Here is a 27,653-nt window from a genome sequence, read left to right as displayed (position 1 = left end):
GAAAGTGATGTGACTTTTCCATTCACTGTCTGCACAGGGGAACAATCTGTACAGTCCGCATGACAAGGCTGTGTTTCTACTTTGAGGATTCTGTTTTGCAATTTTGTATTTCATGTAAATGAAGGCAAAACAAACAAATAAAAAGGAGCAGACGTTACACACTCAAAAGATGAGGTGCTACTGTTGTTTTCTTTATTTGTTACAAGAAAATACAATGTAATAAATTAGTCATTGAGAAGCGCTGCTGTTCTAACAATGAACACTTTGATAAATGGAGTGTCTTCAAATAGCAACTGTGAGCCAGCAATGCGGTCAATTCACAGGGGAAGTAGAAATTAGGTCGCAGTCAGTCAGTTTAGGCACTTCATGTAATCCTCATTTTAAAAAAAAGTCCCTGAAAGCCTTTGTCCAGCAGAGGGAGCAGTTTGTCAGGTGAAGCACCACGTTCGATGGCAGGTGTTTGTGGTCTCAGCTCCTCTGCGCTCATCCAACTTTAATGAAGATCTGACAGAAAAGACAAAGAGTGAGTGTTAAGCAAACCTTAACTGTTGTAAGAGCACACACACACACACACACAGCTGATTGTTACTGATCTGTAATTTACACACATGCTGCCTTCTTTCTTTCTATTTCTAGTTCCCCTCAGTGCAGCTCTTTCTTATCAAGAAGCTGTGGTGTCGTTTGTGCTGCCTTATGCACCACCTGTGCTCCACGTAAAGCAGGTTTCCCAGCACCTGCCTCTATGCACCATGTGGCACACTGGCAGAGCCTGATGGAATGCGGCCAATGACAATAATAAAATTAGTAGTCATCTTGATCTGCCATGTAACAATAGTGACTGCAGAGTGAGGCCTAGCAGCCTGTGTAGGAGCTTTAAGTTAGATCAGATAGGTCAAGTAAGAAGGACTACCGTCCCGTTCCCATGTGAAGAGTATTTGCTCAGACCGGTAGATGTTAAAACTCATGGATGCACGTGTGGTTACTCAGCTGACGTAGTTCTAATGACAGATCCTGGCCTCATTTGTTTCAATTATTCACGTTCCTGAATAGGAAAGGTTCATTTATTTATCATTCTACAGCACAGATCAGACAATGAAGTGCTACTTGTAGTCCTTTCATGCTACTCACAAAACTAATTGAATGGATGAGTAAATGATAAATCATTAAGAACTGTCTGACTCTCAGTCTGAGTAAACAAGCTGCTCTGTAGTCTGGTGGTACAGCAGTGAATACTTCTGTATAGCTTGACAGACGGCAGCAGGGTGAACGGACTGTGGCTGGGGTGGGGGCTGTCTTTTGCTATCCTTTGGGCTCTGCTCAGGCATCTCACATCACTGACATCACTGATGCCTGGTAGATGGTTACCAATGATGTTCTGGGCAGTTTCAATCACCCACTGCAGAGTCCTCCTGTCCTGGGCTGTGTATATGCATGCCAGGGCAAACACAGGAATTTTGCCTTCTTAAGTTTCTTTAAGAACTGCAGTCATCTCTGAACCTTGTTCACCAGGGTAGAGATGTGAGATGTCCATGACAGGTTCTCTGTGATGCTAATTCCTGCTAATCACCTGCTCCACCTCAGCTCCGCTGATGCAGACAGGAGTGTGACTGATGCTAAGGTGATCATATAGAACGAAACCGATTTCAGTACTAAAAGCTCTGTGTCAGTACTGAGTTTCATGCCAACGACCTACTAACACAGAACAGTGCAAGCTAATATGTTAGCACAAACTGTAAATGTATGTAACTGGCTGTCAATCAGTGACCTTCTTTATTTGATCAATAATGTCACATTGGCTTTATATCTATGTTGTTAAGGTTCTGGATTACGTCTTAAACACTGCTGCTGTTTAATTAAGCAGTTTGTATAAGTGCAGCCACACCCACACACACACACACACACACAGGCAGATACACACAAGTCTCAGGTCAGACCTCACTCAGCAGAGCCCAGACGTCAGCGTCAGAGCGAACCATGAGGCGAAGTGCTGAGATTGGCTGCAGTGTGTCCTCAATCTCACCCTCAGCGACCCCATCCTCAAAGGCACCTGAAACACACACACACACACACACACACACACACACACACACACACACACACACACAGTCATTGTTTTTCATGTGCAAGCGTAGACAGACAACAAACTAACACCATATCTCTGTTTACAATGCTAAAGCTCTAGTTTTTCACAAATGTACAATTCGGTCATTTACATTCCAGCGTTCCAATGTTCAATCCATCTGTCATTTAACACCACCACGTTTGAAACAGTCCCCTCTGGTATCTCGCAAAACAGATCATTTTCAGGTTTTTGCAATTTCACCAAAACGATCATTTTCAAGCAACTGACCCAACACACATTGCTATCTCTACGGCTACACTGATATGATGGCTGAATATAAACTCTGAAAGTATACAATGTTTGTGCTGTTCAGATTCCCACTTGGTATCAACTGTATTTCCTGTTCTTGTTACCAAGATGTCATTTTGGTGAAATTCATGTGTGCTGGCTGATGTGGAGACAGAAGCATGAAAAACCTGAACTATGAAATGTATCGAATGTTGGTACAAATATCAGTTTGTACATACAACAAATAATGGAGCTGTCTATCATGAACTGGTGAATGGAACCCTGGTGAGGTGTTAGGCAGGTGTTAGGCAGGTTTCATTTCCGTTTGCTTTAACAACCATCTCTGTCAGGCACGTCAGACAGGGCTTTGGGTTATGGTTTTGTAATAACACATCTTCCTTTGTACCTGTGTGGAATGTGATCAGACAAGCCACATTCACAGCTCCCCACAAATGAGAATATTTTCAGTGCTTCAATGCTTCTTAACTTCCTAACACTGCGGGCACCGGGTGTGTCCTCCACCACGCCTTCGGTGCCTGCTGCTCGAGGAGGGCCTTTCTGTGTGGAGTTTGCATGTTCTCCCCGTGTTTACCTGGTGTATCCTCCGTAAAAATATACCCCCCACTAAAAACATGCAAGAAGATCACCACCTGACCAATGGTGACGGCGAAGATGGGTCCCCGGGCGCCGGTCTGGCTGCCCACCGCTCCTGGTCTGCCGCGGAGGAGGGACGACCAGGAGGTTAAAGGCAGAAGTCAAATTTCACCTCGTGTGCAGTGTTCACATGTGTGTGACAAATAAAGGGGAATGTCTCCCCCCGATTCTTCTTCTTCAATAATTAAAATTTCACCTCATCTCTTGAACTGGTGTTTCAGTTTGAATGTGTGTGTGCTGGATGTGTGTAGGTGACACACATGCATGTGTGACATGCTGGGATGGCTTAGTTTTATATTGTATGTATTATTATTGGGTTATGAATTTGTGTGATGTATTTACCAACAATGATGAAACCCTTATCAGATTCTTTGTAGGCAGACGACCTGCCAGGCACTTTTTTGTCTCGTGCTGATGCCTGAAGGAAGAAAACAACAAATGTCAGGCAGGCAGTAATTGTACTTTCCTGGAAAAACAACCTCAGTATGTGTTTTTATGTGCACAAAGGAAACAGTAATGTCTTCCCAACATAAACTGATACGAATCATTCTGAATACAAGGAAAAAAAACGTGCGTGATCACAAATATCAGACCTCAGCTGACAAGTGATTCAGCAAAACAGAGTATGACATGGCTGAAAAACCAACACGGTCAGTGCTGTGGTGCATGATGCATTTGCATCAATGGCTTATCGAAACACAAGATGCAAAAGCATTCATTTGGAGTTGTGTTTGTGTTCACCTGACGAATGTAAGTCTAATATCCACTCTCTTTTAGCTCTGTTTTCAACTCCTGAGAAAAATATCCATATCCATCCACTATGTTCATCAGCTCGTCGCTAACTGTGTCTAACAGCTGCCTGCTGTTGTTGGAAATGAGGATGATAAGAGCCGTGAGACTACAGAAATGCAAATTTGTGGGCCGTAAAACCAAAACAGTGAGCGGAAAGACACTGAAAGACAGGCTGAGGGGAATTTCAGTGTCTGGTGATAACTTTCAACAACTGCAGATAATTCACATATCGGCCTTGAAGTCCTTGAAAAAACAGCAGCTCAGCAACTCATAGATCACCTTTTATCCACCAACCTGTCTGAACTTCTTCCAACTGGCTTCAGAAAATTCCACTGCACAGAAACCGCTTTGACAAAAGTGGTAAATGATTTAACTTTAAACTTTTTTACTTGCTTTAGACTCCGGCTCATCAAACCACAAGAAGTCAGTCATGGCGTGCCACAGGGTTCTGTGCTCGGTCCTATTCTTTGCTCTATTTACATATTGCCCCTTGGAACATTAATCAATACCTACACACCCGGTTGCTTTTTCTATGCAGATGATACTCAGCTTTTCATCTAAGTTAAACCTGACGCTTTCATCAGTTGGTGAAACTGGAGGAATACATGTAACAATGGACATCACCCAGCTTCTTTCACTTAAATGCTGAGAAAGCTGAAACGCTAATTGTTAGTCCAAAACAGATTAGAAATAAATTCTGTGATCTCACTATGAACATAGCTTCACAAAGCCCTTGTATTAGAAATCTCAGTATCCTCAGATTACAAAGACTGCATATTTCCACTTCTGAAACATTGCCAAGATTCGTCCCATTGTTTCCATGGCTGATGCTTTTGTCTCACCGTGGCTTGAGCTATATTTTTGTGTGTCAAACAGCTACAGTCTGGAGTCTGTCAATGGTTTCCTTGGTGCTGTCAATATCAAAACATTCAGCCTGTATGTTTGTGATTACTCTGAAACCAAACTTATCTTGTCCAAAGCTACACAGGCCACAAACACAGGCCTTGACTTGAATCTAAAGACAAGTGAAATCACTCAATATTAATATATATTAACATATTAACATCAAAATATAGCAATCACATATTTTTCTCAAATCATTCAGCCCGAGTGCACTCATAACAATCATAACCGACTCCTGATATTATTATGTGCATCATGATTTGCCTTAAGAGTGATAATACTGCCCTGTAAAGAAAACTCAGCTCTGTTATAGTCAGTATCGTATACCTCTGATGTTATGTCTTGATGTCCCTGGTGAAAAAAGAAGACTTGCTTCACAACCATGTGTCAGTCAGACCCTGTCACTCAGAAGTTCAGGAGTATCACCATAAGACTCAAGCACAACACTGCACGAGGCCGAACAGCACAGTCATCCTCTGAACAGCTGAAACATGACTTAGCAGTGTAGCAGAACTGGTCTGTAGCTGACCCTCCTCTCACCTCTTTGCATTGCTCAGGAGAAGTGTAGTGATAAAACAATCAGACTTTTAAGAGTTATTGACCATCTGGAAGGTTCACAGAAAGGTGCGAACCCAGGCAGAGACAGGATGTCTGGTTTAGAGACCTCTTCTCACACCCTTTCAGGGCAGCAAGAGTCACTGATAACACTTTTACATCTAATTTACATTTGGTCAAGACGTTCTCATGGAGGTGCTAACTCTTTCTTGATAGCCCATGGGAGTGAAGGACAATAAAACTGCCTGGATGGACGAATGCCATGTCTCAAAGGAATCTTCAAACCAGATAATGCTGATGGGTTGTAAATTAAACATTCCTGAAGCAAACTGTGCTGTATGTCTGTGTGCCTTTTTGCTTAACCTACCAAATTGACCAAATTTCAATGTTTGATTTAACCGTAGATGTTATTACATTGCTAAGCTCGTGATCTGTACAATAACAATGCTTTCCTGGTTTTTCTAACTTACAGGGTGACGAAACTGTGAATTTAACTATTTCAAAGATTTTCTCTGAGTTTCCACCATGTAACCATACTGCCACCTAGAGGTTCGTAGCAGTTAGGTTGAATGTGCTTAGCGGATACATTTATTAATAAGTAACCATAATAGCGATAATCATTTCGGCAAATATAGTCTGCCCTTCTTTATCCCTTCATCATATTAAAGTAGTTATACCCTTAGTCATCATGTTTGTTAGGATTAGTATTAGGAAATGTTACCATGTTCATTGTTTAATGTTGTCGTTATTCATAAGAATTGTCTAACGCATGTAGTGAACACGCATGTTGTTGTTGAAGTGCCATTGAAAATTGATCATTTAAAATATATTTGATTGACCATAGTGAGAAGCAGATGAGTCCCTCGTATGAATCATTAATTAATTCTCGCTCTGTAGGATGAAATCACGTTGCGCGTCTGCGAACCATCCTACATGCGTGACGTCCTATTGATTAGACACGCCCTGGAGCGATGAAAAGGTTAGTCGCGCATCGCGGACTTTAGTTTAGTTCAGTTTTCCTTTTTCGTCTTGTTAGTTCTTTCCTTTTTCGTCTAGTTCTTGTTCTTGTTTTTCCTTTCTTCCAGTTAATCTAATTTTTGTGTTAAGTTCTTTGTCTTTAGTTTTCAAGTATTTTTCCGCTCCGTCGTTTTCTCAGTCTTTTTGTTGCTGCTCACAACTACACAGAGTGGCCTGATTTAATTCTGCAGAAAACGCACTTTTCTAATCTTCGTGAAACTTTCATTTTTGCTCGCCACGCCAAGCCGCATAATTCCTATTTTTGTTGTTAAAGTCTAGTCACGTAATAATAATTTTGAAGACATTTTCGACCGGCCATCGAAGAGTTTCTCAATCTTATTATTAGTAATCAAAAGCCTTGCCAAACGGCCAACAACTAACTGACCGCACCGAAGACCTGTAGCCTGCTGCTGACCCGCTGGTCCGGGTTAAAGAACCATCAGAAGCCGTTCCTCGTCTGTAACCGACACCGAAGACCCTCAGCTCCCGAGACATCCCTGTCCAGCACCAGCTCTCATCAGTGGTTCACTTGATTCGTCCTGCAGACTGCTGTACGGGCCAGAGTGACAGACCACGGCGCGGAGCCTCTTCGTGTTAGTTCAGGGCAGACATCTACAGGATCATCGCTGACAAAGTAGGCATACTTAAGCGGTTTTGAATAAGAGTTGGTCCGTGAGGTTGAGATATTGTTAATTTGTCTAAATTCTCTAAATCGTTCATTCAACAAATTAACTTCATATTCGCGTCCCCATTTCCCTTTAAAACCTACTTCTCACTATCGCCAAACTCATTTTACCATTCTCTTGCCACAAGTTCCTCTGTGCAGTGTTTGTGTTAATCTACCTCATCCATATAATCTATCGTATTATTCATGATTCATATTCATTTCATTATTGTGTTTAATAAATAATCTTTTGCATACAAGTCGTTGTCAGACGGTGTCCTTTTGAGCTGAATACAAGTAATCCCTGTACTGAGAGTTTACGCCTTAGATTATCAGACTGATCTACTGTCGATACATTCGTTCTCTACATCAGCTTTAACAGATATAATATACAAAATCCTTCTTAGCTGACGAAGGTTGGTGCCCCTAGTAATATTAACGAATGTAACATTAATTTAGAGGTAATTCCCCTACAGCAGCTTGTGCTTTACAGCCCCTCTCTGACCTTGAGGCCATCAAACCTGTGAGACTGGGCTTAGATAAGATAAGATAAGATAAGATAAGATAAGATAAGATAAGATAAGATAGGACTTTATTGATCCCACGCTGGGGAAATATATTCATTACAGCCAGCAAGTTACAAAAAGCAGGCTCGGTGTTACTGCACAGTTGAAAGAAATATACAACTTAGTAGCTGCACCAGGTGAAAAGGATAAATGTGAGCAGATATTAGCATTAGAGCATATATTAGCCTTGAACAGTACTGCAAAATCAGTAAAAAACAGGTTTATGATGTAGAATTGGGAAAGACAGCATCAACACAGTGCTACATTACATGATGCTGGAGTTGAACAGTCTGACAGCTGTTGGAATGAAGGACCTGCTGTAGTGTTCTTTCTTACAGTCTGGATGCAGCAGTCAGTTACTGGAGCAGGAGCTGCTTAAGCCCCCCACTGTCTCATGCAGGGGGTGGGATGGGTTGTCCATGATCGATATCAGATAAGAATGTTAGATAAGAATGCAAGTTCCCAATGAAGCTTTGTCAATACTGGTCATACACATTACAGTGCTGTGGCTATTTAATCATTATCTTCTACAATCAAGCCAAGTTCCAAGGTCACTATTACGCTGAGAGAAGGCCCCATGTGGTAGGTCGAATAGTAACAGCCAGCAAAGCTTACTATGGCAACACTTTGTAATTGATAACCCTGGAGACATCTACATCAATAGATCTTGGTCTGCATTACACACTAAACATTTGTCAATGGACAATCAAAGCTCAATTTACATCTGTAGTAATCCAAACTGAACCCTTATATAACAAAAACATTCTAATATGTCCTCATTCCAGCTGATGCTATGCTTGGCCACCTTTTACTAACTGAAAACTGCTGGTATATTTCTGTTAAGACTACGGTTGCTGGTTTGTTCAGTCCATAAGGCTGTGCTGGGTGTGCCCTAAATACTGTTCCACACCCCTGTTATCTGGAGAGGCTCTGGGCAAAATACACAAACGCACAGGCCTGATAATATTGTACTGATAATCGTTCCTGCACTGAAAATTCACTATTGAGTAGCTACAACACAACATGTGTTACAATAGGATTTTAAAACTGCCATAAATGTGAATGAAGTATAAAACTGTTGACTGAGAAATATCCAAGGAATATTCTAAAATGTTACAGGGATGTACAAATGACATACAACAATGTAAATTATGGGATGTCCTGGTAGTCTTGTGTAAGTAACATACCACATGATTGCACCACTGAGGGCAAGTCAACTTCTGGCATTATTTTTATGCACACTAAGTCAGAAGTGGTTAAATATGCCACTTGATGAATTGAGATACTGAGACTGTAGCAAGCACATTTCCTGTTGAAGCTGATGGCGCAAGTGTCCCTCCTCAGATTCTTTGTCTGCAGCTGGAGGTAAATATTAGTTTTGTTAAACGAAAGGTTGTGTATATAAATCATGTTTCATGTCATATTTCTTAGGTATCACAAAAGCTGTCACTCTGTGTCAGTTAGGAAACTCAATCACATCAGCACTAGTACTGAACATGTCGAAACAGAAAACCAGACCTACTTGTGAGCCAGAATATGCACATCTGAGGGCAACCTAATTATCCATTTTCTGTATTTTTTCTTTTTTGTATTTGGTATCATTAACAGGCAACAGTGACCTAATACAGTCACTTTAGAAGTCTCTCCCTGATGATGCTGTCCATGGTTCTGCCATATTCACCATGACAAAAACATCACAGTCAATAAACACTGTGCTCACCAGAAATGAGCTTATTTTTCAACTTGACTTCATTGAACACATTTTTATACATTTCTAACATAGCTGATATTTTTAGTTCTCATCACTTTCATTGTCAGAGGTGGTTCACTCTTTGCTCTGCTGGTGTTTCACCTGCAATGTGAAGCCTCTGGATCTCAACTCATCTTGTGTAATGTGGTTCCCCTCTTATCTTCCACACAGGGATTCCATGTCTGTCTAAGTTTACTCAAAGGTCATCCATGGCATGACCACTTTTCCCCTTTAGTGTGACAGGAGTGTCGGTTGACACACACACACACACACACACACCGCAAGAGAGAGCCAGAGGGAGGCAGATAGCAGATAGCTTGTTGTGGTGGGTGTTTCCTGTTGCCTTACCATTCCTTCCCCAGGCATCAACACCTGAGATGAAAACCAAGACCTGCTCGACGGCAGTAACAGAACCAAAGTACATGCGTGCACGCACACACACACGCATGCGTGCACACACACACACACACACACACACACACACACACACACAGAGGCAGGCTACTCACATTGCTGGGCAGCACTTCCACTGTTGTGTTGTAGAATTTATCTCCACTGGTCTCAATATTTCCACTGCGAAACAGGTACCTGAAGTAAAGAAGACAGCACTGGTGTCATAAGCAACGCTGCAGTGGCGTGTACTGCCAGAACCACGGCATCAGGGCTAAAATAATGTATCAACAGTGTCACATCAACAGCCAATTTAAATTCTAAATGAGTGTGTCCTTCAAAATGTCATAACAATAACGGTAGAAGAGACTAAAAACTCAGCCAATTAAACACAATGCACACAAGTTGGAACTTCCTTTTCTAATCTCTCATTTCATGGCCTTTTATATTGTGAAATAATTCTTCAATGGCGTCGCTAACTTCAAAGACTATACAAATATTGAAGGGTAACTTGAGTGCATTAGTCAAAGGCGGAGTGATTTGACAGAAAGTGGGTAAACAGCTGTGTGAATGGTAGTCAGCCACTTCGGCATGGGAACGCAGACCCTCAACGTCAAGGGGCAGACTGAGCTGAAGCAGCGCAAACAGAGATGACCACAAAGAGATAAGTACATTGTACACACCTCACAGCATTTTTGTTGTCACTCAGCACCCACCCAGAGAGCCAAAGCTTATTATTCAGTATGTGTGTGGTCAGCAGGTGAGTGTTAAACACAGAATTGTTACTGTCCTGACACGCCAAACAGACAGTTGACCATCAGCTGACCATCTGTGGCCAACCATCATTTGTAGTTTTTAGCTAGCAGAATAGCTTTAAGGATCCCAATGTTGTCCAGACTGGAACACTTTAACAACTATGTGACAGATTTCCATGAAACTTGGTAGATATTCAACATTCCAAAAGTCTGAACCATAATGAATTTGCTGATGCCTTGACTACCGTGAGGTTGACAGTTTTAATTTTACTGAAAGATCTTCACAACTATTAAATAAGTGTTATGCAGTTTGGTACAGATATTTATGTCAAGATGGCTGACTTTGGTCATCTGCTGACCTTTCATCAAGCATCATCATCAAGTCAAAATTTGGTTGATGACCAAACACAAGCAAACCTAACATTCAGATCAGCCTTTTTTCAGCAACATGCTAACATGCTAAACTAAGATGGTGAACATGGTTCATTATACCTATTAAACATCTGCATGCTAGCAGCGTCATTGTGAACATTTTAACGTGCTGATGTACAGATTTAGCTCAAAGCACTGCTGTGCACAAGTGCAGCTTGTAGACTCTTGAGCCCCATTATGACTGGATACACGTCTCAGGTCAGGTGATTTTAACATTACCTGCTCTCGCCAGTAATTTTAATTCCACACAGAGTGCGTATGTGGGTAAATTTTCAAAAAAATCTGATGAATGATGAATTAGCCATTAGCAGTTCCTGTTTGTAAGGTACCCATGGATGTAAAGACAACTATCATTGGATTACTTTGATACTGAAGAAAACTTAAAAATGTGATGCTTGTCAAGCAAGTTCCGATGTGCCTTTTTTCTGTGATTTTAAGGACTTTATTCACAATCAACATCAGAGATAATGCCTTCAGAGATATACGAGGGAAGTGCAAGTCAGACTGAATCTAAAAGTCTGTGTGTTCAGATTAAACTGAGTGAAGACTCAGAGAAGAAGCATGATTTCTGACTCAACTTCATCCCCCCGGGAGGCTCTGGCTTTCTCTTGTGGCTTTGTTGTTTTCATATCCAAAAGGCAATTTGAAAGAGTGCAATTTTCAAATTGCAACAGCCAGCTGACTTCTGCTTCTCCTCTTGGCTGTTTTCAGGCTTTAGAAAATCTAGCTTGTGGCGGGAGACTCCGGCTAATTGTGGGTCATTTCAGAGAGAGGGCATTCCTATTGGCTGTCAATTGCAGATGGGCGTGCACGTCCCTTCACATGGTGCCATCGCTGGAGAAAGTAAAAGCCAATGGTGGAAAATCCTGCAGAAAATGCTCTAATTTGTGATTGATTTCCATCACCTCCCGGGCGTACAATGGTGTACAGCACAAAACACATGTGTGAGCGTGTCTCGGCTCCACATGGAGCTTTTAGATCATTATGTTCGACGCCATGGCACTCGTTATTGCCAATGGTTCAATTGTTGCCCACTGCAGCTTTAAGCAGTTATATTAGCCTCGGGTTTTGTGGTGCAACTTTCAGTCGGTGATCTGAGGTGATGCAAATTGTTTGATAAGTTGACCTGTGTTGTTCTTGGAGGTCTGTCAGGAGTGTAAATGTGCATTGTCAACCAATGTTTTTTTTTTTTTTTTTTAATTCCAGTACTTCCATTTAGTCTAAATACAAATACCAGTGTAAATAAATGTGCTGGTCTGATGGTATTTGCACTGTGTCTTTGTGTCTATGTAAATAAAGGTGGTGTCACAGCTGCATGTCCCTTTAGTAGATGGGGACCAAAAGCCTGTTGTCAAGCTGTAGCAGAACTACACATCTTACTGGCACAAACAAAAATACATCATGAATGAGGTGTATCTCACAGCAGTCACACAGCAGCAGGCAGAGGCAGTTTCTCTATAAACCTTGTACAATGTATATCTCAGACCCATTCTCTACTTTTTCATGGATAATGAGGTCTAGCAAATGAGTTTATTGGCCTTGATTATAACTTTGTGGATCTAAGAAAATGACTTGTTTTATCAACTTTTCAAAAGACATTTCAAACTGACCCTGATATGTGGAGTGGCTGCAGGAATTTGAAGAGGATGTAGTCATTCTGGGTGGGTGTTAATGCCCAGAAGAAGTCCTGTCCTTTGTAAGCCCTGTCCAGACTGTGCTGCTGGTAATGTTTCAGAGTGCTGTCCAGCTCTGCTGCTGGGTTATTGTGGGCCTGGTACAGACTCTGCTTCCCAAAGTCCTTATCCTGGAGGGGACAAGAGACACACACACACACACGCACACACACACAGAGTAGCATCAAAACATCTATAAATACCTTTGATCCATTTCCATCTGTGTTGGGCATCCAGATGTTTTTGGAAAAAAAAAAAAAGATTCTGTATCTCAAATTGCATACCATACGTGACATATGTATCATATCATATCACCTATTAATTAGCATGTTTTTGGCTTGCCAAACAGCATCAGGTGCCAGGTGTGTATGTTGTGTGTATGTATCATGCTTTGATGGCAGCATTATATACCTAAGTTAACTCAGAGAGACAATAATGATCCATTGGCTTACAATTTAAGAGGCTGACACCTGTTGGTTGGTTCACATCTTCTGTAAATGTACACATGTCCACACCTCTTTATCCACACAGGAAGCAGTCCGCTGGTCCTTTATGGTGCTGTCTTACATTCTTGACTTGGGTGATAAAATCCGTCAACTGACAGATACCTCTGACTGCACCTGTGGCTGCTTACTGCACTTAATAGTGTATTTAGTGTCATAAATATATGAAATAAAATCTAGTTGTAACCATCTTCAAAATACAGTAAAATGTGTGCAAATCAAAAAGACTTCAGAAGGCCTGCATTGCACATTAGTGTTAGGAGGTCAGAAGAGGCTGATTACCAATTCTGAAGGAGTTCAACTGTCACAAACAGTGTTGGGGAAGCTTCTTCAGACTGTCCATCATTATGCTACAAGCTACTGTTCATTGGATGCAGTTGAAGTGCAGCAACACCACACTTTTATGAACCCTGCTGAAACAGTGGCATTACTGCATGCCACACTGCTACTCCCCAACACTGATCACAAACTTTACTGGAGCAGGAAAGTATGTTTTGATTGTCAGAGTAACCGCACCTACACACTGACTATGGAGGTCATTTCATCATGGCTCAGTAAGATTTTAGCAAACCAACATCCATCTGATTCCAAAATGCTTGCTGAGAACATTTAACAGAGAGAGCCGAGGTGCACTCACCTTCAGATGCTGTAATTTCCCAGACAGAGAGGAGTGGAGGCCTACATGCTGGAAGAGGGAGGGCTTGTGCCTCTGCTTGAGCAATGCCTTCTGTTCATTACAGTCTTTCTGGATAAGACAGCACATCAGCACGTAGGTCACTACATAGCATGCTGCAGAGTTTGTGAAGGTGCTGCAGCCACATAAACTCAGCCTCACCATCAGTTATGCACGCTCTTTGACAAAGGTTGAAAAAGATCAACAATAAAATAGCTTTACAGTTCCAACAAAGTGTAAAATAATGGACAGTTGTGTATGTTATCCCTGCTGTAATTGCTCTTATCAGACAGATTAAGATGGGTCACTTACTGCATCTTTTTCTGGGTTGCAAACTTTCACCCACAGAATGTGATCTAACAGCCAGTCGATGGGTTTGTCTCTGTGGAACATCAGGAAGAACTCTGCGACTAACGGGAGGTCAGAGGTTCGAAACAACTTGCCTAGAGGATTGCACACAGACAGGCATGCATACACATCAAGCAAGGCTCAATACGTGGATTAACCCACCATTTTCATACACACAGACACACACACACACCTATGAATCCAAGCTGGGAGAACTCCAGGTAGAGCCATCGCTTGGAAGCTTTCTGCATGATGAAGTTCTTCATGTCGTTGTAGTAGCCTGTCCTTGCAATAACATCATCCTCTAACTGGAAAACACAGCACAAAATCTCATTTTCAAAACTCATTTCAGTAAGCAGCCATCACAACATTCATTCATTCATTCATTCATTCATCTTCTATCTTTTGGGGTTGCGGGGGGCTGGAGCCTATCCCAGCTGGCAATGGGCGAGAGGCGGGGTACACCCTGAACCGGTCACCAGCGGATTGCAGGGCAACATAGACAGACAAACAATTATCAAAAGCGTGCAACTTGGCAGCAGTTCCTCATCAAATCACTCTCTGGGAGGGGACAGAGCTACTGCACCTTAGAGACCACAGAACCTCACTTCCACATGTCACACGTTCCTCATTTCTGTCATTTTATCTCCATTCTGGTGCTAAGTGCCCTTCCCTTTGTGGTTTCACTCTGCACCTGCCAGTCAGTCAACAGTTACCACTCAAAAAATGTGGGTGTGTAATGTCGTCTTCTGCTGAAGTTTGAGGTCCTCTCTGAGCCTGTTTGAACAAGGTGTGAACTGCAGCTCATGATAATTACCCAGCTGTGCCTCTGTTTGTTCGAAACAAACTGCTGCCTGATATGTAAAATGCATCCCTTTTGGTCCTCCTCTTTTCCTATTAAGGATCTGGAACACGATGTAAAACTAAACGTTTTCCTGAAGTGACAACAGAGGTTTCTGGGAACTGCATTTGGAGAAAATGTGTCACATTTAAATATGCTCAATATGTTAATTTCCAGTCAGAGTTTTTATTCATGGCAGTTGAGCATTCATAAACATTCATCCTGACTCCACTTTGTGCTCTTTATCTGCTTAGGACATGCAAATCAATTCTACACACATACAGTATGGGAAAGATTTTACATATATATATGTGTGTGTGACCCCTACCTGAACATAATAGGTTCCTTTGTCTTTAGCATAGAGCATGAGGAAGCTGAAGTCCAGATTCTGCTTTGTTCGCCATCTAGGAACAGACAAGGTGCACACACAATCAAGACTGTTGGGGTCTTTTACTTATGTCTTTAATTCACCAGACATCTGCGTTCACCCGCTCGTACTCATTTTCTCAAAAATCTTGTCTATTTATATTCTGTATATACAGATGTCCTCTCTCTTCTCCAGTTAAGAGGACTACATTAAATGTAAAGGATCCCACAGTACAGGATACAATGATAAGAAAATAAACCCATCTAACAATTCTATAATTTCAAATAACTAATAACAGAAATGGTAATTGTACTTGACTCGGTCCTTGGAGTCTCCAAAGGTCTCTCTGAGGTCATTGAAGTCGGGGTAGTAATACTGTGAAGGAGAGACGACCTCCAACAGTCCGGACTCCACCTCCTTGGGAAAACTACAAAGAAACAGCTGGTTAACTACAGACTTCATTAGAATAATACAAAGGGAAAAACTCATATAAGGTCATTCCAAGTTAAACTATCCTACATGTAACATACCACAGCTTTCAGACAGCAAATATGACTGTTATTTTGGTCATGGATATCAATTTCTCTGACTACTAATGACACCATAAAGGAGATAACCATAGTCAAGTGTAAAAATGATACAAAACAATACATTCCTTAAAAAAAAAAAAAACAAACAAACAAAAAAAAACAAACAAACTGCTGACTGCTCCAGAGGATCCTGAACATGTTTACAACAGTCACTGCTTTTAACTGTCAGGTTATTAGGACATGACTGCAGCAGGAAAAAATAGATCAGTAAAGTTTGCATACGTTGTTAAAACAAAACTCAGCAACTACAGCTCCTATAAATCCATATTGGATGTCTGCATGCTAACAAACTGACCATTGTCTTTGCAATAACCAATGTCTTTCCTATTTGAATCTTTTAATGTTGTGACAAAGTCCAACATTCTCCACACTTCTGGTACTCATCTTGAAAAAGACATTTCTCTCTTCTGATATCTTCCTGAGGTAGAAATCGGACAAGCTAATTGATTCATGTCAAGTTCAGATCACCAGGAGTTCATGTTCTGCTTTAACTTTTCCATCAGAAATTCCTTGACAGTGAACATCCACAGATGCATTACGTGACACAAGGCATAAAGATTACATGAAAAGTGAAACTCACTTTGTGACTGCATTCACACCTGATATTATCGTGATCTGTGTCTGGATATCTTATCATGTGAAGGAAAACGTAAGGTGCACTACATCTGGAGTGCAAACAAATCAGCCAGAATACACCTGTAGGTGTTTTTCTGTGGTCATATCTCAGGCAGTCACATTCTTCAGAAATCTAAATCCTCAAATCCTCTATGAGGTATCCTGGGGGCTGTCAGGCTTAAGAGGCTGACAATGTAAGTGCAGCAACCCTGGTTTCAGTCTGGGTGGGGCTTTTCTCATACTTTAACAAAAAAAAAGAAAAAAAGAAAAAAGAGGAGTAAAAAGCAAGTTGCATAAAATGGAAATACTCAAGTAAAGTACAAATACCTTGAATTTGTACTTAAGTACAGAACTACATTCCATTGATGTGCAATGAAACGATCTTTTCAGATGCAAAAGAAATAGAAATGTCTTTCTTGACATTTTGCTTTGTTCTTAAAGGCTGACGTAAAACTCCCAACACCACAATTTGGTGAAGTTACTCTGTCTCACATGTGACTCTGAATGAAAGAGCAGGCTGATAATAAGACAGGAGTATGATTACAATATGACTACATACAACCCTGCTGCTTTAATCTATACCAAATTTAACCAAAGAGATCATTTTGTACCTGAACACACCTCTTTTTGACTTTAACGTAAAAGCATAGACGTGACAAACTGGCCGCTGTCATAAACCACAGATAACAGAAGATATGAAACCAAAGTAAACAGCAACAGTGACAGTGAAACTGCGCCAAGGGAGGCAATCTAGTGCCACTCACTTCTTCCTGATGGTCTCGGCTATGCTGCTCACATAGTCTGAGTTGGTCTGGGAGGGAGAGAAAACGGAGGAAGTCAGTGTTGTAGGGGATTTCTGATGCGGTTAGTTAACACCAAACAGGAGGTCCTGAGTGTTTTTGCAACAATGAACATTGTATGGAGGTCTTATGGTTTGAGGCTGCCTCATTGTGCTCATCCCTCCAAGGACAGACCTTGTATAACCAGTTTCACTTGATATGAGAGTAATGTTGCTTACCATTTTACCATTTCACTTCATCATGTTGTTCACTCAAACCAGAGGATGTTAGCCTCACAAACATAATCTTAAACGCACACGCACGCACGCACACACACACAACCTGGGTAATTAATCTTTTGTGTGCCACAGCAACAAGTTGGACAGGTCTTCAAGGGTAAAAACGTCCCCTTTTTGCTCACACTAGAGTGAGTTTCTTTTGTTTGTATGAGGTGGTTTTGGAACGTCTACTGTATATTGCATTACATGATCATAGAACAGCGATGTGCCCCCATTTATCTTAATGAACTAGACTGACGTGAATTGTGTTCAGTGCCAACTCACAAAAGAGGTATAAACCCAGTTACCTGGCCAGTCTAAAAGCTTTACGCCAGTCTCTGCAGTGCACATTCATGAGCATGTGTGCTGTGAATGTGTGTTTCAGTGTATGATTGAGAGAGAGAGAGAGAGAGAGCAAAGTTTATTCTGCTGGAGCTGAAGAAGAAAAGACTTAATCCGGGCTCTTCTGTTGATTATGATGCAAGACAGGGATGGGGAACCTCTGGCCTTTGAGGCAATTTATACATACATAAATTACTTCTCTTCAGCAATAAAGAAAATAATATAAAAGGCTAACATATTCTGGCAAGTGATCTCTGAATGCAACACACAAAGTGGTTGATATCATGCTTATGACTGTCAAGAAAACAAAAGTAGATGTGGAGGGTTGTGTTTCCTGCGAGAAACAGGCAAACGATTACATTTCAGTGAGGGAAAAGGCAAACCAGTGTGTCGAAGTTAGTTTGTGGGGACGAGCTCGCACAAAGCCAACGTCGGAGGTTGGATGCCCAACAAACAGCTTTCACAGACCACATTCTGACAGACAGTGTTAATGCAGCAGGCTTTGTGGTGAGCGTGCTAATAGCTAAGAAGCTAAAACCTCATTCAGAAGGAGAATTTGTGAAGGAGAGCCTTGTTGCTGCTGTGGAGCTGCTAGAACTGGACAAAGTAAAATTGCTCCAAAGTGTCATTCTGTCTGGAATAATTCACTGAGATGAAGGAAAACCTGTCGTGAAAACTAAGTAGTAGCAAGTATCTGTGTGCTTTGGTCTTCATGGTGCAGACATTTTACAAAAGCAAAAGCAGCAACGGCACACACTTGCTACACTGTTTAATGTGGAACCAGCTAATGTGTCTGACAACACGAAATCACTGAGCTGCAAAGCAACAACCTGCTGCTGAGAGCTGTGAACTCTGCTCAAGACTGACTGACCCAAACCTGGAAAACCAGCTGTGAGTAGCATCATCATCATCAGTACCACCTGACATCAGGCGCCTCGCTAAAGAGAAGCAGTTCCATCCATCACAGAGGTTAGTGTGATATACACTACTCACAAGAAGTTAGGGATATTCGGTTTTTGGGTGAAATTTCAGGATGAACCTAAAATGCACTCTAACCTTTACGGGTGAACTTAATTTGACCTTCTCTAAACTTCTGAATGCACATGTTCAACTGTTCAGTGTTACAGTACTTTTTGCACAACTTGCTGTTCACTAACAAGGAGCTGAACAGCAAAATTCACAACAGGTGTTTGCTCCATGAATCGACCAATAAATTTCCTGGTTCAATTAGAATTGGTATTTAAACAGTCCTCTTCATCATGACACCAAGACCACACCTAACAATTGATCAACAGTACTTCGCCATTGCGAGGCTTCAAACAGGATGTTCTCAGAGGAAGGGGCCACTGAGCTTAGAGTGTCACAGAGTGTCATCAGCAGGTTGCAACAGAGATACAGAGAGACTGGAAGAGTCACAGAAAGGCATAGAACTGGACGTCCTTTGGCCACATCCCACACTGATGGCCACTTCATTGCGAACAGTGCCCTGCGGAACCCGATGATGAATGCCACTCAACTCCAGGCACATTTAAGGGAGGAGAAAGGCACCCAAGTGTTACGTCAGACCATTTAAAACCGTTTACATCAGCATGGTCTGTGTGCTAGACGACCTGACCACACCACCAGGCATAAGCGTGATCGTCTTGCATAAGTCAGGGAGCATTTACGCTGGACGAGGGACCAGTGGGCCTCAGTGCTGTTCTCTGATGCAAATCGATTCACGTTGAGCACAAATGATGGCCGCTAACAATGTTGGAGACATCAAGGAAAGCGCTATGCATCAGCCACTGTTATCACCAGGCGAGCCTTTGGTGGTGATGGTGTTACAGTGTGGGCAGGTGTGTTTAGTCAATACAGAAGTGCCCTACACTTTGTGAATGGTACAGTGAAAAGGCCATACTACCCGAATAACATCATTAATCCAGTCATTGTGCTCCTGAATGAACATCACAGGCCGAAAATCATCTTCATGGATGACAATGCTCCAGCTCAGCGAGGCTGCATCATTAGGGAACGGCTGTAATAATATCACTGTAGCGAGAACTTTTTACATTTTCCATAAATAACACCAGAAAGGCAAATATCCCAAACTTTTTGTGAGTAGTGTATGTGTTCAGCAATTCAGTATGGCCCTTTGAAGGATGTTAGAAAAATTTGAATGACCCTTGATACAAAAAAGGTTCCCCATCCCTGGTTCAAAAGACACAAGAGTAATTTACGGGCAAGTAGTGAGGTGTTGTGAGGCTATGACATCAACCTCAAAGGAAGAGGTTATGACAGCAGTAAATCCCATCCCCAGCTTTTCAGTTTTAACTACTCTGGCAGATTTGATGACAGTGGATGAAATTTAAGCAACACTGGGCAAGAAAATCTGAAATGAATCTGGTTACACTGCCTGTGTCATGTTTCTCTTTGAAGATACACTCTGACATTTTCAGCGATGTGCTAATTTGCCCTTTTGCTCAGAGTTAGATGATAGGATCACTCTCATGTCTGTATGCTTAATATGAAGCTTTTGCCAGCAAGGTTTAGCTTAGTTTAGCCTAAAGACTAGAGGCAGGGGGAAACAGTTGGCCTGTCTCTGACAAACAAGGCCTACCAACACCTACAGCTTACTAATTAGCATGTTATATCTGATATGTACACAACCAAACAATAAAAATAACAAGCCAAGCTAACTGCCTGCGGACTCTACATTCATGTTTGTACAAACAGAAGAGTGGTCTTAATCTTCTCAAACAACTCTTTGCAAGAATGCAAACAAGCAACTTTCCCAACATGCCGAACTGTTCCCTCAGGCCATGACTTTCTCCGTGGTGAAACATTTCAAACTTTCAGCAATCGTTCTTGTGCAGCATTAAATATACATGGCATCAAGGACTTTGCAAGGTGGCTCTGAGGTGTGTGTAACAAACAAAACAAAACGGCGGGGTGGGGCGTGTGTGCAACCTCAGCAACGAAGACAATTATGAGAAGCTCTTCCTGTTGCGACGAAGTCAGGCTGTAGAACAGAGAGCTGAGTGTGCTGACCAGGTAGCTCTGCTTCTCACGCTTTACTGTGGGAACTCCCATCACTATGGACACTGAGGAGGGACACACACACACACACACACACACACACACACACACACACACACACACACACAGAGTATAGGTAATGATAAATAATGAATGAATAAAAACTGAACAGTGAACAGTGGTCTGGGTGCTTTCATGACCATCATTGGACATATATAAGACTGCTCTCTCTTGATGATGTGAGGTCTTTTTGCCGGGGAGGAATCCACAAGCCTGATTCCAAAAAAGTTTGGACACTATGTGAACATAAATGAAAACAGAATGCAATATGTGCAAATTCTTTTTTTTTTTTTTTTTTACCAATATTCAACTGAATACAGTACAAAGACAAGATATCTAATTTCCTTGTCCTCTTTAATCAGGAGGACATAACGCCCATGACTTAAGAAACAACCTGTAATGCAGACTCGTCACACCACTGCACACTTTTCCACTTTGCATCAGTCCATCTTGGGCCCAGAGGAGTCAGCAGTGTTTCTGGGTGTTACTGATACATGACTCTTAACTTAACCCATATAGTCATGTCCTTCATTCAACCATGTCAGATATTAATGCAGTGCTGTCTGAGGAATAGAAGATCACGACCCGTCAGTGTTGGTTTTCTCTGAACTGTTTACCTGTGGAATGTTCCAAACAGGTGTTTTTGGAGCACTCCACAACTTTCCCAGTCTTTAGTTGATCCTGTTCCAACTTGTTTGAAATGTGTAACACAGCCAGAACATGTGACACCAGCATATCAATGAAGTTGATCATTTAAAACATTGAATACATCGTTTTAATTCAGTATATGCCAAAAAGGATGAGCAAGTTATCACATTCTGTTTCTTGTTTTACGCAGCACTTCCTCTTGTACGCCTCGTAATTGTCATTGTAAACTGTTGTGTTCTGAGGAAGCTCCTGGCTATTCGGACAGCTACGATTTTTCAACATTTTCATATCAACTTGGTTTTGAAAGGAAATCCTGAATCCATCAAATAAAGATGAAATACAAACAGTCACAACAGTTTCATTCAATAGTATAATAGTAGGGGTGCAGGATTTTCTGGGGGTGTTCATGTATGAGTGCTCCATACCTCCGTGGCGTCCCTTTCCCAGGGCTATGTTGGGGAGGAGGCTGTCTGGATGTTGTCTGAGGTGGGGCATATAGAAGTACATGTTGGGCTGGAGGATCTGTTGGCCTGGATCACCACTCAGCTGCTTTATTGTTTCTGTCCACAGGAGGGAAGGGGAGAGGTCGATGCATAACTTTACTGTTGACAGTCAAACAGGACAACTAAAAATGATTAAACTCACTACAAAACTCATTAAACACATCTAATTGCACCACATGCTCTTCACTAAATTAAAAACACTACCTGCGGAGATGTTGGTGGTAGTGTTGCTGGTGGGGGCTCTGATGTTGGCAGTTTCAGAAATGTTCTTTAGCTGATCCAGGATGCTGGTGAGATTCCTCCTGACCTGCCCTCCCAACTGCTCAGCCACCAACAGACGCTCATACAGGCCCTGCAGGTCTGGAAGTACTGTTGAACCTGGAGACATTAAAAGACACACAGACAAGTCACAACTATCGAGCGGAATTCTCACTGTGCATTTCAGATGGCTGCTGTTCATTAGCATCAGCATGAGTTGAGTATACAGCATATGTATGTAGCTGTAGCTGTAAGGCTAATAGATATAGTTCAACAAGGCACTTCACACGTTTCATGTTAGCCACTGTTTGACATGTTTCATGACTGTTTAGACTACATTAATGTCACAAATTAGTAAAAAAAAAACAAAAACAAAAAAAAAACCCTTCCTGGAGCCCATTTCCCCAAACCCATAGTAACATCTTCAAATATCTTGTTTTGTCCAACAACAATCCAAAACCCCAAAAGCAGCAACTTATCACATTTTAGAAGCTGGATTGAGCTACTTGTTGGCAACTTGACCATTGAGTCTTCAGTACCTGCATGTCCACCAGCACGTCTGCCTCTTAACACTGACATTTCAGCTGCTGTCACTCCATACCAGCACACACTATTTATAGAACACACACTTCATCTGTCTCCAGTGTGTGGACTGAAATTCTAGTTCTTTCCTCCTCTTCCTCCAATGACAATTCAACTGCTTTCATCTCTGCCACTCTTTCATTACTTTAAAGGCTTTTTTGGACAGGACATTTTTGCCGTTTTCATCTTATTCTTGAGCTGCTAGTTTGAGTTGGGGTTTAAACTTCAAAGTCCAGCTGTTATCAATGCTTGCACTTCAACATACATGAAGCATACATACAATATTTACATTTACATTTCATTTACCTGTATGCACTGTTTACAACTGCAACTGTTAGTTGTTAGTTAAAATGGCTAATTTCATTGACATTTTAAACTTGTTTACATTGTTTGCACATGCAATTTGCATTGTAAATTGCTCAGCACACTTGAAATTTCTTAGTTGTCTCTGCACCAGACTAATCTTCAGTTTTACAGAAAGCGTGCAATGATTTTCTAGGTAGTCTCTCACAGCATTAGCAAATAGAACCAACCCATTGAGGTGGATGGGAAAGAAACTACTTATTCAAGCCCAATCTACAAGAAATTCAAATTTTGACTTTGCCTATTCAAGTTGTAGAGGCTCTCAGATTAACATTGATATCCCACCAGGAGTTATTTCCCGGATACAAATGAAGCAAAACCTGTGGTTTGTCTGGTCGCTGATGTTGTAATGTATGACCACCTCTATAATTTTGTTGAGAAGGTGTGTGTTTTTCCCATGTAGAGAAATCTTATCTTCCTGCTGCTGATCTGACCTTGGCCTGTTAGCACCATGTTTTACTGTCGCATACCATTACCCTTTCCTGACTGCCATAAACCACTGTCCTGAAGTTCTTGGCCACATTTTCAGTGTCTATTTCTTTCCTTTCTTTGTGCAGAAAACAAGCTCTCTTATCCTCTGAAGGAGGAGTACAATAGTGTCTGAATGAGAAAAGAACAGAGGGAGACAGAGCATATAAAGCAGTGAAACCTTTCCTTTCCTTGATAGAGACTGAAGTTGTAGCCTGACACTTTCCAGTAAATGACACGCTTTGTTAGATATAAAGTAGAAAGGAAGTGACAGACCAAGCTTGGGTGTTATCAGACATTCTTTGGACCTGGTCACATTATAAAAAAAAAAAAAAATAAATAAAAAAAGAGGAAGCACTTCAGAGATCTTATCTATTGCTCAGAGCATGCTTGGGGAAAATGTTCAGCTTTTCCTTTGACCTACACTGTTTCCTGAACTGTAACCAAAACAACAGTACAGATAGTTTCAGTGCTTATTCCTTTGCACAGTGCTCAATGAAGCAATGCAAGCATTCCTCCTTATTTTAACAACACTACCCTCATGAACATGCCTATTGCTAAATAACTGCTAATTACTTCACCATCAGTACCATATATGTCCAACGTATGCTACTACAATATATATACATACATGTCAGACGGATGGTACTGATGGAAAAGGAAAAAAAGAAGAAGATATTCAACCTCTGTCCTTTTCGATTGCTGTCGAAATGTTGCTGTGTATCCAGTGTTTTGGTACAGAAGTGTAAACTGTATTACTGTAGCTCACTGTATGTGAGATGTAATAGCATATTTCAGGTGTAGTGTTTTGAATAAAAACAAATGCTGTGGTCGACACAGAACGGAAACAGTAAACTGACGCAGCGAGGAACAGCCACAGTCCTCGTTCTGTCTATATATTCTTTCTATATATTCTTTCTATATATTTCTTTTCTTCAAAAGTCATTCTTCCTCTGCATCAGTTCAAACACTTTCTCGTTTTAACGAGAGTTAGTTCCTGCTTCACAGAATTATTTGATTGTGACCGCTTCCTTTTAAAATTCAATAATAATTCAAAGTCATGTTTCTCTATAAGAGACTTTTTAAAGAGTGTCCACAGTCAGGACAGCAGAGTCAGCAGGGGCTACGCTGTGGATCACTTTTCATTGCTTTTACACGGAATGCATTCGGTGACCACACTTTTTAAAAACTCATGAATCATTTTCTCTCTTAAACTCAACCTCCACCAAAACTCTGTGCTTTTATAAGTGATGAGTCCTTTGTGAACGAGTTGGCTGTATAGGAGCCAATAAGACAGAATAATAAAAGGATCCTATAACATTTTGTTAAAGGCCAGAAAGGTAAAAGGTTTAGCAAAATTCACATTGTTAAATTTGGTTGAATTGTAAAAGCCAGAGGTGATTCTAAATGAAGAGCGGTTTGGGAGCTGAGAGAGGCGCCTCTTATTGCAGAACGGGGCCATCACTGATATTTACACTTCATTTTTCTGTTTACATAGTTTCATTTTGTGCACTTTGAATCAATTGAAACAATCAATCAAACAATCAAAAATGGCAAAAAAGAAAGAAAGAAAGAAAGACAGAAAGAAAGAAAAGAAAAGAAAAGCAGCCTATACTGCACCATTTCTGAGGCACGCTATGTAAGGTAACACAATCCATGCAACAAACAAGTGACCTTCTTTTTGCTGAACTAAGCTTGTGGTTTGTGCTCAATAGGTAAACTTTCTGGCCTCCAGTCAAGTTACAGTTTACATGCTGTCTGTCCAGACTCATACTATATATGTAGTGAAGTTTTTTTTTTAAAGGTATTCAATAATGCTCAATATCAGCAGAACCAATGAGCTTGTGACGGACTACAACACTTCAAATATGAATGTTGCTGCAAAGAAGTTTTTCTGTATATATTTTATGTCACTTTTTGTTTACTTTTTTAAATTCTTGTATATATTCTATGGTCGTCTGTGTGTTCTTTGTTCATTGCTAGTGCAACAAAACAATTTCCCAGATTGGGATCAATAAAGAAGCAGTCTAAGGTCTAAAGTCTAAAGCTACAAATTGTAAAACATGGATGCTTCACACACATCTTCAACCCGACAGCAGGTAGACACCCAAAATTAGTCTCACCAATTCAGTGATTAAATGTGAAAAATGGTCACAATCTGCCCTTCTGCTAGAAAATATCATCACTTTATCGTTTCACCCTGAGACATTTGTCCGGAAATTTGTCATAATTAGCTAGCAAAGGCATTACTGAGTTATGGCCACAAATATATTTTGTGAGGTCACAGTGACCTTTGATCCTAAAGTTCTAGCTTATCATTGAATCCAAGGGTCCATTCCTGAGACTTTTCATTCAACGGGACGGACGGACAGACAGCCAAAAACATAACGCCTGCAACCACGGCAGCCAGTCCTGATAAATAAATAAAAGCTTCTTTTACAAAGACAACAGTGACAGTGACTGTAATGCCACCTGTTATTGATGTTTTATTGTCAATAGATACTGAGTGCCATTGTGGGAACAAAGTTGATTCTGAGAGTCTGGAGTTTCAATTGTTTTAGTTTGTTTTGGTTTCATTGCGGTTTCAGCCAGTGTTGGCCCATCATATGTCCTGCTATCATTTCTCAACTTTAAAAATTTGTTTTAAAAGATCCCATTATTGACCATCCATTCAAACCTGTGTAAAACATGCAGGGAATGCCTCATTATGTCACATTACTGCATTATTTAGATTAGCTGTTCCTTTGCAGTAGTCATACAGGGATGCTTAAAATATCTGATGATCCCCAAGTTCAACATGCTGCACCTGAATTACCTGCTTTATAGCCAAATCAATCAGGGGAGCCTGAAGATGATTAACAGATCATGTAGGGCCACAATCTGCTGCCAATAAGCACAGCTGAAGCTGGCAGACCAAAGGAAACTTCTCCATAAATCTGAGTTCATGATGTGTGACTGACAGTATGAGGCTACACCTGTATAACAGGAATTCTGATTAACTTTCCCAGACGTTCCTCAGAAAGTTTCCCCCACAGCTTCTCTGATGAGAATATCTTGAGATAAACGGATGTTGTTGTATAACTCCAGGTGTTGAGCTCAGTTAGCCACAGCAGGTAGGCTTACCTGTACGATTTACATAGGCTGTTTATTTCTTCCATTAGCTTCAGTTCAACTAAACTGTCACATGATTAAAACGTGGCCCTGAGCATGTATTCATACAGCAGCAAATGCGTCACGCGCAAACGCACAGTTGGCAAATAATAGTTTCTGCGAAGGTCAAACAAAACGTGACAATATTTACATTTTAAAAGGGCTCAACTTGCACAAACAAATTAAACAACGCGCTGAAGTTAGTTTCTGATTGTTTTCCAGCAGCATGTCAATTAAGCCTGAATTCATTTAGTCTTAGACTAAAAAGTTCTATTTTTCTCGGTAGTAACAGCAGGTAACACAGCTTACCTTCATTACTGGGGATCCATTTAAACCAAGTGACCGACGCAACACAAGCGAAAGCTAGCAGACATCCAAATCTGAAGGAGTAAAACCTCATTTCATTGCTCACTCACAGTCCGTCCGTTTTTGTCTACCGACTTGCCGCCGCTTCACAGGCAGCAGGTGGGTGTGGGCGGTTCAGGTGAAGCGCAGGTAATGTTCCGCTATAGGTTATCAGCTGTGACTCCACCATACGTCAAAATAAACAAAACAAAAGCATGCCTGGCTATACGTTTTCTTACTGTGGGGACCCCGGGGCGCACAGTCACATCATGCCAGCATTTTAAAGGCACTATTTGACTGACAGCAAGGTGCCATATTCATGTGTGAGCAACAGCGACATCTGCTGGTGAAACGAGAAAACGCTTGTCCTGTCAAGGTGTGCAAAGACATGACCTTGATAATGAAGTTATACCAGTGAATA

The 27,653-nt window shown here is 41.2% G+C and overlaps 1 protein-coding gene across 1 annotated transcript; it reads right to left on the bottom strand.

The window, feature by feature from the left end:
• Window positions 1-354: 354 nt before the first annotated feature.
• Window positions 355-27,438, bottom strand: LOC143325411 (alpha-1,3-mannosyl-glycoprotein 4-beta-N-acetylglucosaminyltransferase B). The gene is made up of 15 exons (XM_076738425.1): window positions 27,197-27,438; window positions 22,271-22,444; window positions 21,989-22,123; window positions 20,787-20,920; window positions 17,203-17,249; window positions 15,547-15,660; window positions 15,195-15,270; window positions 14,219-14,333; window positions 13,990-14,120; window positions 13,642-13,749; window positions 12,439-12,632; window positions 9,761-9,839; window positions 3,347-3,422; window positions 1,935-2,047; window positions 355-504 (listed from the first exon to the last, which is right to left on the bottom strand). Exons 1-15 carry the CDS (start codon window positions 27,285-27,287, stop codon window positions 484-486), a joined length of 1,608 nt encoding a protein of 535 aa, XP_076594540.1. The 5' UTR covers window positions 27,288-27,438; the 3' UTR covers window positions 355-483.
• Window positions 27,439-27,653: the final 215 nt, after the last annotated feature.

This window comes from Chaetodon auriga, chromosome 9 (genome assembly GCF_051107435.1).
Source record: "Chaetodon auriga isolate fChaAug3 chromosome 9, fChaAug3.hap1, whole genome shotgun sequence".
Lineage (NCBI taxonomy): Eukaryota > Metazoa > Chordata > Actinopteri > Chaetodontiformes > Chaetodontidae > Chaetodon > Chaetodon auriga.
This window is presented reverse-complemented; position numbering and strand designations above follow the sequence as displayed.

Excerpts from the sequence above, each read along its gene's own strand:
- LOC143325411 (XM_076738425.1), bottom strand. The coding sequence starts at position 27,287 with ATGAGGTTTTACTCCTTCAGATTTGGATGTCTGCTAGCTTTCGCTTGT. Across the intron at positions 22,124-22,270 it reads TACCACCAACATCTCCGCAG|AAACAATAAAGCAGCTGAGT; the intron begins GTAGTGTTTTTA and ends TCCTGTGGACAG. Across the intron at positions 13,750-13,989 it reads GCAACCCAGAAAAAGATGCA|AAAGACTGTAATGAACAGAA; the intron begins GTAAGTGACCCA and ends TGTCTTATCCAG.